Source organism: Octopus bimaculoides, chromosome 4 (genome assembly GCF_046866305.1).
Source record: "Octopus bimaculoides isolate indiv1 chromosome 4, ASM4686630v1, whole genome shotgun sequence".
Lineage (NCBI taxonomy): Eukaryota > Metazoa > Mollusca > Cephalopoda > Octopoda > Octopodidae > Octopus > Octopus bimaculoides.
In genome coordinates, this window is record NC_142931.1 from 12,104,265 (window position 1) to 12,117,376 (window position 13,112).

Sequence of the window (13,112 nt, forward strand, 5' to 3'; positions counted from 1 at the left end):
TGTGGTTGGGAAGCAAGCTTCTTACCACACAGCCATGCCTACACCATACTATATATATATATATATATATATATATAAACAGGCCTCCATCTGATAAGTGATGGGAATGTAAACAAACCAACAACATTTGTCAACCAGTAGTGGAGCATACATACATACATTCGCCATGATAGATCGCTAACCACTAAACCGTCTTCTATTTTCTCTCCCTGTTTATTTCTGTGTTCCTTTCTGTCGAAGAGCATAAGCTTGAAACGTAAAAAACTTTCTCACTTCCCAAGCATTAAACTAATACATTTGTTTGTTGTTTACATACCTGTCTTTGTCTTTTGTTTTTGTAAATTCTCACCAAACATTCATATATATCTATATATGTATATATATACATATATATATATATACACATATACAGGACAGGCTTCTATCAGTGTCCATCTAACCAAATCTACTCACAAGGCTTTGGACAACCTGAGGCTATAATAGAAGACACTTGCCCAAGGTGCCACATTGTGGGACTAAACTAGAATCTTGATGGTTATGAAGCAACCAACATAGCCTTATAGATAAGCTATTGTATTCCAGTTCATTAATTCTTTATCTCACTGGGTTGTGCACTTAACTTTACAAATATCAATTCACCTGACTATGTTATCTGCAGTCCTTACAGGATATAGATTTGTCTCCTGACTATTGACTTAGTGATTGTTTCATCACTATTTTAGCAAGTACAGAGAAGTCTATGTTTCATTGATTCACAACATCATATGATCAAAACATTTCATCATCATCATCGTTTAACGTCCACTTTCCATGCTAGCATAGGTTGGACAATTTGAATGTGGACTGGTGAACCAGGTGGCTACACCTGGATCACCAGTCCAGCAATATTAGTTACTGACTAAAGGCTGCAAGCTGGCAGAATCATTAACACACTGGGCAAAATGCTTAGCAGTATTTTGTCAATCTTTATGTTCTGAGTTCAAGTTATGCTGAGGTTGACTTTGCCCTTCATCCCTTTGGTGTCAATAAAATAAGTACCAGTTGAACACGGGGGTCAATTTAACTGACTTAACCCCTTCCCTAAAACTGCTAGCCTTGTGCCAACATTTGAAACCAATATTAGTCACTGACTAATACTTATTTAGGTTTGTTTTTCTTAATTATTTCTTGCAAAGCCTTGTCATGTTCCCTGTATATTAAATATGTTAACAGTGGTAAAGGAAGACAGAGAATTCTGTATGACAGTGAAAGTCATCATCCAGAAAAGAATGTGTTGTTAGTGAAGGAGTGACATAATCAGATTTACTAAGAAACTATTTAGAAAGAATAAGTATCAGATGTTTGCAACTCACATGTCTGTTTGCAAAACCTCCCACTGCTGCCAAAAGCCAGCACTTCCACCACTTGCTTTCCCTTCAACTCTTTCTTTCAAATCAAACAAATCACACAGGCACATTCTAACCTCTTCTACTAATTCTGCTTTCAAATTCACCAAGCTAGATATTCTCATTCATTAATTTAATGCACACTTTTCCATGCTAGCATGGGTTGGACAGTGACTCAGTCGAGGCAACATCTTACACCTGTATGTCTTTCCTGTTTTTTTTTAAGTAAAAGCTTTTTTATTCCGCAGATCTTCAAAAGTGCAAAATGACCAATCATAATACCAAAGAATATAAACATTCACACACACACACAAATTGATACGAGTAGATTACTAAATGACAAGAGAACAGGAGTCAAGTGATCACTGTCATTAACTCACAGCTGTTTCCGCTATAAGATGCTGTGCACTCAGAGCTAAGTGCTTGTGCAAAATCCTACAGCTTCATCAGTCATTAACATGACATGCATGTTTATTTCAGAAGGCATTGTATTTAAAAGCTTTCCAAAATAGACATACACTTCATTTTAAAGGCTCCATGGAAGCTATAAGGTGATGCACAAGCACTCTACTCTGTGTACATTGTCCCATCTAGCAGAAACAGCTGTAACGAAAGTGATTGCATGATTCCTGTTCTTGTGTCATTCATTAATTAGTATTACTTTCTGTACTTGCCTAATGCTTTACTGTAAAGCATATTGCATTCTAACTACTGATACTTAATATCAACATGCCTTTTTACCTTCTTCAGTCACTTGACTGTGGCCTTGAAAGATTTTAGTCAAACTGACCCACAGGACCTTTTTGGTTTTTTGGCTGGTACTTATTCTATCAGTATCTTTTGCTAAATTGCTAAGTTACGGTGACTTAAACAAACCAACACTGTCAAGTGGTGATGGTGGGGGGAGACAAATACATACACAAAGATGCACGCACACACAGATATATATACATATATATATATATGATGGGCTTCTTTTAGTTTCCATCTACTAACTCCAGTGACAAAGCTTTGGTAAGTCCAAGGATATAGAAGACACTTACCCAAGGTGCTATACAGTGAGACTGAACCCAGAACCATGTAGTTGGGAAGCAAGTTTCTTACCAAAGAGCCATACATATACCCAGGTCTATTCCCCATATTTTTTAGGAGGGGGTAGCCACAGCAAGACACACATCAGGCATTCCATTCATTTCCCAACTCAAAGGGGCGAGTCCCGTTTTATGCTCGGGTCAAGGCATAGAACACAACCCCCAATATCAGCAGTGGGACCTGACAGCATATGCTGGTTTACCCCCGCCACATCTTACTGGTTCCATACCCCTTTGAGCAACATCAAAACTCATGCATCCGTCCACAAACACTCTCCAAGCTTTCCTATCATTTATAAACTCATTTGCCTCTCTCACTCCAACACCTCTAACTACCAAAGCTTTCCTCACTCCATCCATCCATCCACACAAACCGAGGTCTGCCTACCACTTCAGCCTTCATCACTCTCCTTACCATCTGCTCCTCATCCATCCTCTCCATATGGCCAAACCACCTCAACATTTGTCTATCCAATTTGTTTGTTGGTTTTTCTTTCAATCCTGCTCGTCTTTGCACCTCCTCATTCCCCATCCTGTCCATCTGTCACACCAACCACAGCCCTCAGACATCTCATCTCAAACACATCTAGTTGCCTCCTTCCCGCCTCTCTCAGCCCCCACAACTCTGCACCATATAACATTGTTGGCACAATCATGCTCTCATACACACCTCTTTCTGCTTTCATACTCAACATTTTATCGCAGGAGCAAGGAGATTGAGAATCCTCTCCTCCTAGTAAATCCATATTCCTAAAAAGACAGCAAGAAAAAAAAAAAAACAAACAGCCATACCCACACAAAATCATAATATATATATAAAACAGGCCTCCATCCACCAATTCCATTCACAAAGAATTAGTTGGCCAGGGACTATAGAAGAAGGCTGAATCTGAAACCATGTGATTGCAAAGCAAACATCTTGGCCTTATAAACTATTGTATTCCAGTTCTCTACAACATTATCTCTTCAGGCAGAGCACTTAATTTTACAAGTCTCAATTGAATTAACTGACAATGTTATCTGCAGCCTTTATGTGATGTGAATTTGTCTCTTATCTGTTTAACAATACGAAACTGGAGCTAAACATGAAATGTAAATGTGCTCCTTGCAGCTTTGGCGGCATTAGCAGGAAAGTATCTATAAGAAGCAGTAGGATTGGAACTCAAGACTTATTTTATTTTCTAGACAGCAGGCACTTACGGTACCATGCTTTTAATTGCAACACCCATAGGCTTCCATTGGTATATATCATTCAGCAAAACTTGCTCATTAATGAACAACTGGAAACACAAGCAGTACAGAGTCTACTTGCAGGTACATACATCAGTCTGCAGTCAATTATATCGACCTCAGTATTTGAATAGTACTTAACTCCAGAAGGATGAGAAAATTGACTTCAGAAGGATTTGAACCCAGAACAAAAAAGGCAACAAGCTATTTTGTCAGGTGCTCACACAATACTGCCTTATCTCAGGACGTTGGATCTTACAAATACATTACTACAGGATCATGAAAACATGATGGTGCTATGCTATACTGAAGAGATGTCCAACCCAAATAAGAATGGAAAAGCACTGATGATGATGATGGAAATCAGTAAGAAAAGTTCTCTAAAGAGCCTGCATTGGTCATGATCAACCATATATGTGTGTCAGTATGCACAGGTTCTTGTGGAAGCCAGGCATTTATCCAGACTTGCAAGTCTCCCCTATCTACACCATCAAACGTCCAGAAAAAGTCCACCAATTTAGGGCCAGTACAGCTGATACAAGTGTTATGGCAAATGCTGCTGTCAAAACACAAAGACCAGAACAGATACCGTTGGGTATTTTGTGTGATGCTCCAACAGTTTCACTAATCCACAATACTGGATTGGTACTCATTTTATCGACCCTAAAAGGATAAAAGGCAAAGTTGACCATAGTGGGATTTGAACTAGGAGAGTAGACAATTGGACGACTTTTAATGTAGTACAGTTAAATTTACAAACTAAGACCAATTATTCATCTCAGTGTATTTAAGAAGCATCTCCAACTGAGTTAATTTTTTACTTATTTCTACAGGCATATACCTAAATTTAAAACTATCTTTTTTATTCACTAAGCTGCCTCTACGGAAGTCATTCGACAATGCTAGAAATAACAGCCAAATTTCACGCTAATCACACACCTTAGCGTCTTAGACAAGTAAGTCACATAAGGTGATATAGTACTATGTATCCCTAGCAAGCGTGATGGTCGTAGATGGAAAGCATTTCATGGTAGCGTTGCTTAGTCAAGCTAAACAACCGCCACCTTGCTACTTCTATACTGTATTTCGTTCCGTTAAATTAATTTCTCATACATTCCCACAATACACGACTTTCCAACTCTTTAAACTCGAAATTTACCACAAAATTCTCACTCTTTCTTCCTCACCCCCATTTACTCATAAAAGTTTTTCATATATAGTGATGAAAAGAAAGAATTGAAATGTTAATGTTGAGCGATAATTCCACTTATTAGAATGAAGAAATGCAGTGCCAAACGCCCCTAACCCTTTGCCTGACCAAAGCATTTTCTGAAGTTTGTCCGAAATGTCCATACTCATTTTCAAACTCTTAGTTGGCACGTGTTTCATACGGTCTTAGTCCCAAGTTACAATAATGGTTGGAAGAAAAAATAGGCAACGATGCACGGACGCCAGGGAAATATGTAATACAAAGGATGGACAAAGGATTAAATTCAACTCATACAACTGACTGGAAGAAGTTAGTGGACTTGATAAGTATTGATTACAAGTTGAAAGAGTGTGTTGGGTGGATTTGGTAAAGTGTTGAGAATAAGCCCTGGTGAGATCAAACAATAAATGTGACAATAGTTTGAATAAGTAAGAGTATTGCGTTGCAAGAACAAAAACCACCTTAATTAGTTGGTACAAGTGGCAGTGTAAAGTCACGCTTAATGACAACCCTTATAATTGCATGTTGGTTAGTTTTTGTCTCCCCCACAACCAACGGATTTTCTCTGGATGATATTTCCCCACGTAGGAATACTGGGCTACAACATCGGGCATATGAACAATGCTCCAGTATGGAACATATCTTTGCAATGTATACAGTTAGCAGCTTCCCATGACAAGTATTTTGGACTATAAAAAAATAAAATTAGTTATCTAGAAACTGTGATATACAATGTTATGGAGCTTTTTGAAATTTATAACTTAACTATACCTGTTTACGCTTTGAATTTTTTTTTTAAATGAAATGATATGAAAATAACTAAAAAAAACACGAAACAATGAACATGGAATGTAAAAATATGCCAAATGAAATTATATAATGTATAGAAGTACTTTATCACATTGGTGGATGAAAACAAAGTTATAGATATTATATATATATATATTAGATTAAACATGCAATCCTCGTGTTAGTGAGAAATTCGTATCTTGAGGTTCTAATGTTAATTTGGTGAGAAATAAATACGTATTTATTTTACAAAACGTAAAAGAAAACATTTCGAAAAAATCGTGTGATAAAGAGGAGTCATGACCAATAATGAGATGAATATGAATGGGGCCAATAATAGTAAATAATCTTCGAACGACACGAACCTTTTTACAGACCAGTTGGTAGTTGTTTGTTTAGATAACATTGCAGTGAATGTGCAACAACCATCAAATACTGCGATCGGTCGTTCGTTCCCCTTAGCGGTGTATGACCAACCATCCAACCCGAGATAAACACTGATGTGTTAGAGCCGAACCGGCAAAAGAGAAAACATTCAGGAGATTATTTCACGAGAAATCAATATAAAATTGTGAATAAATTCATGCTTACTTATGATCAACGACTGTTAATAGATATATAAATATAAATGTGCGTGTATTTATATATATATTTAAATCCCTTGGACCGGGTAATAAAATAGGAGATAGAAGATAAGCAAGAGCGGAAATGAGAAATAAGCAATATTCCGGTGTCGCTTAAAACCATAATAAAAAGAAGCTTACTTCTCTGTAAAGTTTATGAATAATTTATAAATAAATTTAATCAAATGAACGAGTATATATTTTATATGCATACACACACCCATATGTATGTATACTTACATGCATATATAAAATCATGCTCTAGAAAATTCCCCTAATATTGATAATTAAAATATATGCAAGTACATCAACTAATTTCTGCGAATTTGCATTTGTAAATAAAAATATTAAAATTTCTTGCGTAACTTTTCTTTTAATAATTGCTGGATTTATTATTAATTATTTGTTTACAAGTTAACACATTTATAGAATTTTTTTTTATATAACATAACGTGTGTTTCAAGAAATATTGTCAGTCGGGCCAATATAGCGGTTTTTATCTCGTTGTTGTAAGCGGTCGGATTACTGAGAGAATGATGGCGGACTTGCAGTTAGCTCCACTGCGACCTATTGGCGATTTTCTAATGGAATCGGCACGATTCCAAATGCCAAACATGGTGGAGGCCGATAAATGGACAAAACGAGTGCTACAGAACCTACTATATTACCAAACAAATTATTTCTTAACGGCTTTATTCGTCTTTTTGATCATCGGGTAAGAGTTGCGACAAAATGTTTATTGTTGGACTTCGCTCATGTGTGTGTGTGTACATGTATGTATATATATATGTGTGTATGTATGTATATATATATACGATGTGTCTTTTATGAAGATGGTTATTCGCAATGTTTTTGCCTCTGGAAACTGCATTAATTAAATTAACCTTGAACATATATTCGATTATAATTAATATATATATTATATTCAATTCATATTATATGTTAAATTATTTATTTCTATATTATTACTTTGGTAATTTAGTTGCAATTATAGAGAACATGTTACAATTTAGTTTGAGTGTGTTTGTGAACTTTTTAAAGTTTCCTATAATTCTTTGGATCCAGTTCTTTCAAATATACGTTATCAATAATGTTTTCTTATGTTAGCAAGATATGTTCAAAGCTGATAACGTTTGTCCCACTACATAACATTACTTGTTGATTTTATATTTCGGCGTCAGATCGCACTGGGGTTGCGTGTGTGTGTGTGTGTGTGTGAAGAGAGAAAATTACTAAACCATGCGTACATGATTTCGTTCATTTTCTGTCAATTCAAGAATAAACTGTAAAAGTCCTGTGACTTCAATAGGATGAGCACCTACAAAATGGCTATTGGATTATAATAAAAAAAAGAAAAAGGAGAAACTTTAGAAAATTGGTACTTTACTAAAACAATCGATATCGAAGATAGTCAACATATGTTGAGGAATATTATAGTCTAATAACACTAATTACAAAATATATCGTTTTTGATAATATATATTTGCTTGATGTATTGTTTATTGCTTGTAAACTTAGTTTCCACTAGCAACTATTATTGAAACAGTCTTCAGACTCTCGATAGCTAATGCGGGAGTGGTTGTGAGATGAAACACGGTTGCATGTCTGTCTATAGGTCGATATTTTTCTCTCTCTTCAACATATTTATCTTCCAATTTTCTATTTCTGTGTCGACTGGCCGAAGCACGTAACTGAAAGTATTTCTACTAACTACAATACGTCGACTGCTGTGTTCTCTGTCTAATATTCTTGCTTGTTAATTACTTACAGATATAATTACTTCTCAGATTTTATGCTTCATATTTCACTTCATGCAATTTAAACGTCTTAAATTTAGGGTGGTGGTTTGGGAAAATACAATATGCTTAAGCTGCATTTTTACGTCTAAATCTATAAAAATTATCACACACGTAAATGGAAATGAAAGAATCAGAAGTTGTAAAAATTTTTCTTGTTTCTTCTTCATTTTCTATAGATGAAGAAAAGTAGAAAAAAAGAGTTGAAACTAGAATGACATGTTCTACTAATCTCTTTAGAACGAACCGTATTTTCCACCTTTTACTAATACACATCAAAAACTTATGTTTACTCATCATTCCTTAATATTTAGAAAATTGGTTTTCCCACATTATGTCCGAAAGATATTTTTTATTTTAATGATCCCATATATTGTTGTTTTTCTCTTTGTTTTAAACAGGATTTTTAGTCTTGGAATAAATTTGGTCACGAAGTATTTGAGAGTGAATGATGTGTAAAAGATGAGAATATTATTAAATATAATTCATATTTTGTTGCTTTATGGCCAGAATTTTCTGTTTTTACACCTAAAACGAGATACCAAAATTTGGACATTTGAAGGGTAGGTGGGGGTACGATCTTAAACTGAAAGGTTTCCATGTGTTGCTGAAAAATTATTGAGATAAAACTATTATTATTAATCTTTCGTTTCCATGAGTAGTTCCGTTCCATCTCCGTTGCCTGTTCTTTAATGTCCATTTTCTCATAGTTAAAAGAGAAAGCAACCACCACGAAGCATATTTTTGTCTTATCACCGATCAGTGTAGCAAAAACAGAAAAGAAAAAAATCTGTTACAAAACCAATTTTTGATTTTTATTGTGGTTGTTTTGTATTTCTAGAATATAGTTTTTGGATTCATTTTCTTTTGTAGTTGTTTTTCATTCTCAATTTACTGACTTCCTTCATAGATTTATTTAACAGTTTACAAATATCATATATTGATAAAAAAAAATATTGTATGAAAACTGAACACGTTGCTCCGTGCTTACGTCATTGCAGGCTGGATCTACTTATGACACTCGCTATTCTTATTTCATAATTGTTATTAGCAATACTCTATATTTGCTACATCAATAAAGAACAAGACATCGAAAAGTTAATCATAATTGTGTTTTATTGATCAAATAATTCTTTCTTGTGTGGAAGACGTGTGGCCCAGTGGTCTGGGTGTTCAATTTCTGGACCAGGTAGGGCATGTTGTGTCTTTGAGCAAAGTAATCAGTTCGCATTTCTCGTCAACTCCGTTGAAAGTGGGTACCTGCTTAGTGCTAGTGTAGCCCTTCTCTCCCCTCAGCTGTCGCATTCTCAATAGTCCACTGGGTCAAGGCAATCCCAGAGCAGAGTGAGAGTGTCTGCATCTGCTTGTTTATATAAAGGCACCTAAAATGGTGAGCGGAAAGCGTAGTACATGCTACCTGGTCGTGACAGTTATGTTTCGTTTTTGTTTGTTTCTTTGATTCATTCTTAAATTAAGGTTAAGAAAATAAATCGTTTCCTGTCTTGTGAGAATTATTTAAATCTATAACTCCAGAACACATAAGGCAAAGCTTCAATTCAAAATAAGCAACTGTGTTATTTGATTCAATGTCTGTCTGTGAGAAATACAGGAAATATCGACTTGACCTTTAAGAAACTGTATCAGAGATTAGGAAAAGTTTGTCATTCCTTGGTAAAATCTGTTAAAAACAATTAAAAATAAAATAGAATTGTGGCATATTTCTTGGCTTCTGTCAGTCTGACAAACTACGGAGAATACGTGTGGAGTGGGGTAAATGATGACGAGTCATCATCATCCCAATTTTAATGCATGGGTCAGACAGTTTATTATGGCAGATTTCCTATAGGCACAGGTGTGGCTATGTGGTAAGAAGCTTGCTCCCCAACCACATTGTTCCATGTTCGATCCCACTGCATGGCACTTTACTATAGCCTTGGGCCAACCAAAGCTTTGCGAGTGGATTTGATAGACACAAACTGAAAGAAGCACATCATGTGTGTGTTTGTCTCCTGCCACTGCTTGACAACTGGTGTCTGTGTGTTTATATCCCCATCACAATAAAATAAGTACCCGGCTTTATAAAATGCATACTGGGGTTGATTCATTTGACTAAAATTTCTTCAAGGTGGTGCACCAGCATGGCCAGTCTAATGACTGAAGCAAGTAAAAGATAAAGATAGTTGGAGGCCCTTTCTGTCACCAACCCTAACTTGTTTTCAAGCAAGGTAATATTTCACCATAGCCAGACAAGGTTCTGCAGAATATTGGATATGAATGGTACACAATATCTTTTGAAATCACTGTGAAATCCAGCCGTTCACTTGCAGGCTTGGTTCTGACATAACTAATAGTTTTAAGTGTGTGTTGTTTATGTTGTTTAGCTCGGTCCTAATCAAGTTGACCCATAATCAAAAGTATTCCAATTGACCATTCCATCTTCCTAGCACAAGACTTCATTATCCGATGTGTTTTTTTATTATCTAAGACACAAGTGTATGATCTGAAGGAGCATCGGTTATTTTTGTTAGAAATAGCAGCCAAATCTCCCTTAAATCACACCCTACCATCTTAAGGACATAAGATAATGTCACTTAGGATAAGCAGTGTTTGAATATAAGTTGTGAGGGTCATGGCAGAAGTACATTCAATCATAGTTCTACTCAGTCAGAGCTGCCTTATGTTTAAATAACGTGGTTTTACTTTGGCTACATACCAGTGCTATTAATTGTCTGTCCTCTACAGCTTTCTCGACATGCCATGTTGACATGCATCCAGTACATTCCATAAATTAGTTAATGTTAGGAAGGGCATCTAACCATAGAAACCATGCAAAAAAATGGGGCATACAAGTGAGACATGGTCCTTGACCAACTGGGAGGTCAGTTTTACTCTGAATAAGAACTGACACTGACCATGATAATCCATACAACCCATGCCATTCAAGAATGTGAAATAATGATGATCTTTCATATTTCTCCCTCCCTCTCTCTCTCTCTCTCTCTCTCTCTCCATTCATCCATTACTTATTGATTCCATTGGATTTGTTAGTCATTTTGATTTTTGGAGAAATCAAGAACACTATTGATGCTGCTATTGCAGTCTCCTAGCTCAGTGTTTATATTGGTATAAAAGCTAAAGAAAGTATAGTGTTAAGATAATGTTAATAATTTATGGACAGTGACTTCAAAATTTGTCAGATACCAAATATTGCTAAATATAGGCTGAAATTGATTTTTTAAAATACATATTTACTTAGTTATTTAACTGCGTGTTGCATAACAGACAAAATGAAGCAACTAATCCTTTCTTAGTTTATGTAGTTGCTTTTTTCTTCAGTCAGAGCTTTTGTGTCCAAAAGTTTTAAAATAGCATTTGTGATTCATATCTAGCCATGCCTTAGTATGCTGTGTGGTAAGAAGTTTGCTTCCCAGCCACCTGGTTTTGAGTTCAGTCCCACTGCATGGCACCTTTGACAAATGTCTGCTTGGTTGACCAAAGCTTTATGAAAAGATGGGAACTGGAAGAAGTGTGTGTGTGTGTGTGTTTTTGTTTCTGTCTCCTTGCCTTGACTTTGCATGGTAGTTGTAAATGAGTGTCACCATCTTGCAAATGATGTCTATTATCTTACTTGGAATTAAGTGAAGGTTGGCAACAGGAGGAGCATCCAACCATAGGAAATTTGCCTCAACAAATTCCATCCAACCCATGCCTGGTTAGGAAAATGAACATTAAAACCATGAGGATGATAACTTCTAACCTTATGTTATCCTTGTTTTGACAAATGTCACCACAAGCTCCCATAGTACACAAGTTTCACTTTGAATTATTTCTTATTGTTAGCCAGTAAATTCATCTCTCATTTATTATATATAAGATGCTGGCAGAAACGTTAGCACACCGAGCAAAATGCTTAACAGTATTTTGGGGTCGATAGATTAAGTTCCAGTTGTGTACTTGGGTTGACCTAATCGACTCCCCCCCCCCCCCAAAAAAAAATCTGAGCTTTGTGCCTACAGTAGAAAAGATTATATATAAGATGCTAGTCTTTCACTGGTATTGTACATCTACTGTGTATTTTCAAGCATCCTGTTAAACCGAAACTAAGTGTTCTGTAGCTGTGAAAGAAGATCCTGAAGCTGTTACTATTTTGAATATGTGATGCTACATAATAATCCTTGCTACTTATAGGTACAAGGCCTGAAGTTTGGGAGAGGGGGATAGTCAATTACATCAACTCCAGTATTCAACTGGTACTTAATTCATCAACCCTGAAAGGATGTCTGGCCATGGGGAAATATGACCTACCTTGGAAACAAGTGAGGCTTGGCTACAGGAAGGGCATTCAGCCATAGAAAATCCCTTCTGACCCATGCAAACATGGGAAAGTGGATGTTAAAACAAATCTGTGTAGGAGAGATAAGTATTGATATGAGCATGTGATGTAAGGTGCTGTTTGTTGGTTGTAAAGTGGAAGCAAGTCAGGTTTTGGGATATTTGGTGTCACAGATAAGACAAAGAAACTTACCATGTGACATTCTATCCAACTCCTGTCAGTGTATAGAACATTAATATTAAACCAATAACAGCCCTGAACAATCAACTGTTGAATAAACAGTTGATTGTCCTGGGCTGTGTTTCACTCCTGCCTCTTCAATTTCTATTGTACTACATGCTTATAAACTACTATTTATAAAAATGAAATAGAAATGTAGAGTGGGTGGTCATCATTTTATATTTATTTATTTGCAAGTTTATATCTTGTTCAGACATTAGTTTTGTTTGTCGTAACCTATCTTTCAGCCATGGGACTGTGACCATGCTGGGGCACCACCTTGAAGGATTTTAGTCAAACAAATCAACTTCGTTTTTTTTTAAATCTGGTACTTATTCTATTGGTCTCTTTTGCTGGTTTGTTAAGTTATGTGGACATAAACAAACCTGCACCAGTTATCAAGGATTGAGAGACCAGTGACAAACACAAACATGAA

General features: G+C 36.0%; 2 protein-coding genes across 3 annotated transcripts in view; one reads left to right on the forward strand and one right to left on the reverse strand.

Moving 5' to 3' along the window:
- LOC106883626 (NEDD8-activating enzyme E1 catalytic subunit) overlaps positions 1–6,455 on the reverse strand; it is a 78,608-nt gene extending 72,153 nt beyond the window's left edge. Inside the window, exon 1 of one of the 2 annotated variants that reach the window (XM_052966886.2) lies at positions 6,297–6,455. Coding sequence is in view for 1 of the 2 variants with exons in the window: in XM_014934724.3 (XP_014790210.1) it covers positions 6,071–6,111 (41 nt within the window). In the remaining variant the exon portion in view is untranslated. Of the gene's footprint in view, positions 1–6,070 lie in introns of both variants that reach the window. The other variant, XM_014934724.3, reaches the window with a different exon arrangement.
- A 338-nt stretch (positions 6,456–6,793) lies between these two features.
- Positions 6,794–13,112, forward strand: part of LOC106883521 (PRA1 family protein 3) — a 57,430-nt gene continuing 51,111 nt past the window's right edge. Inside the window, exon 1 of the mRNA XM_089350283.1 lies at positions 6,794–7,043. Coding sequence (XP_089206409.1) covers positions 6,862–7,043 — 182 coding nt within the window. The 5' untranslated portion in view covers positions 6,794–6,861. The remainder of the gene's footprint in view (positions 7,044–13,112) is intronic.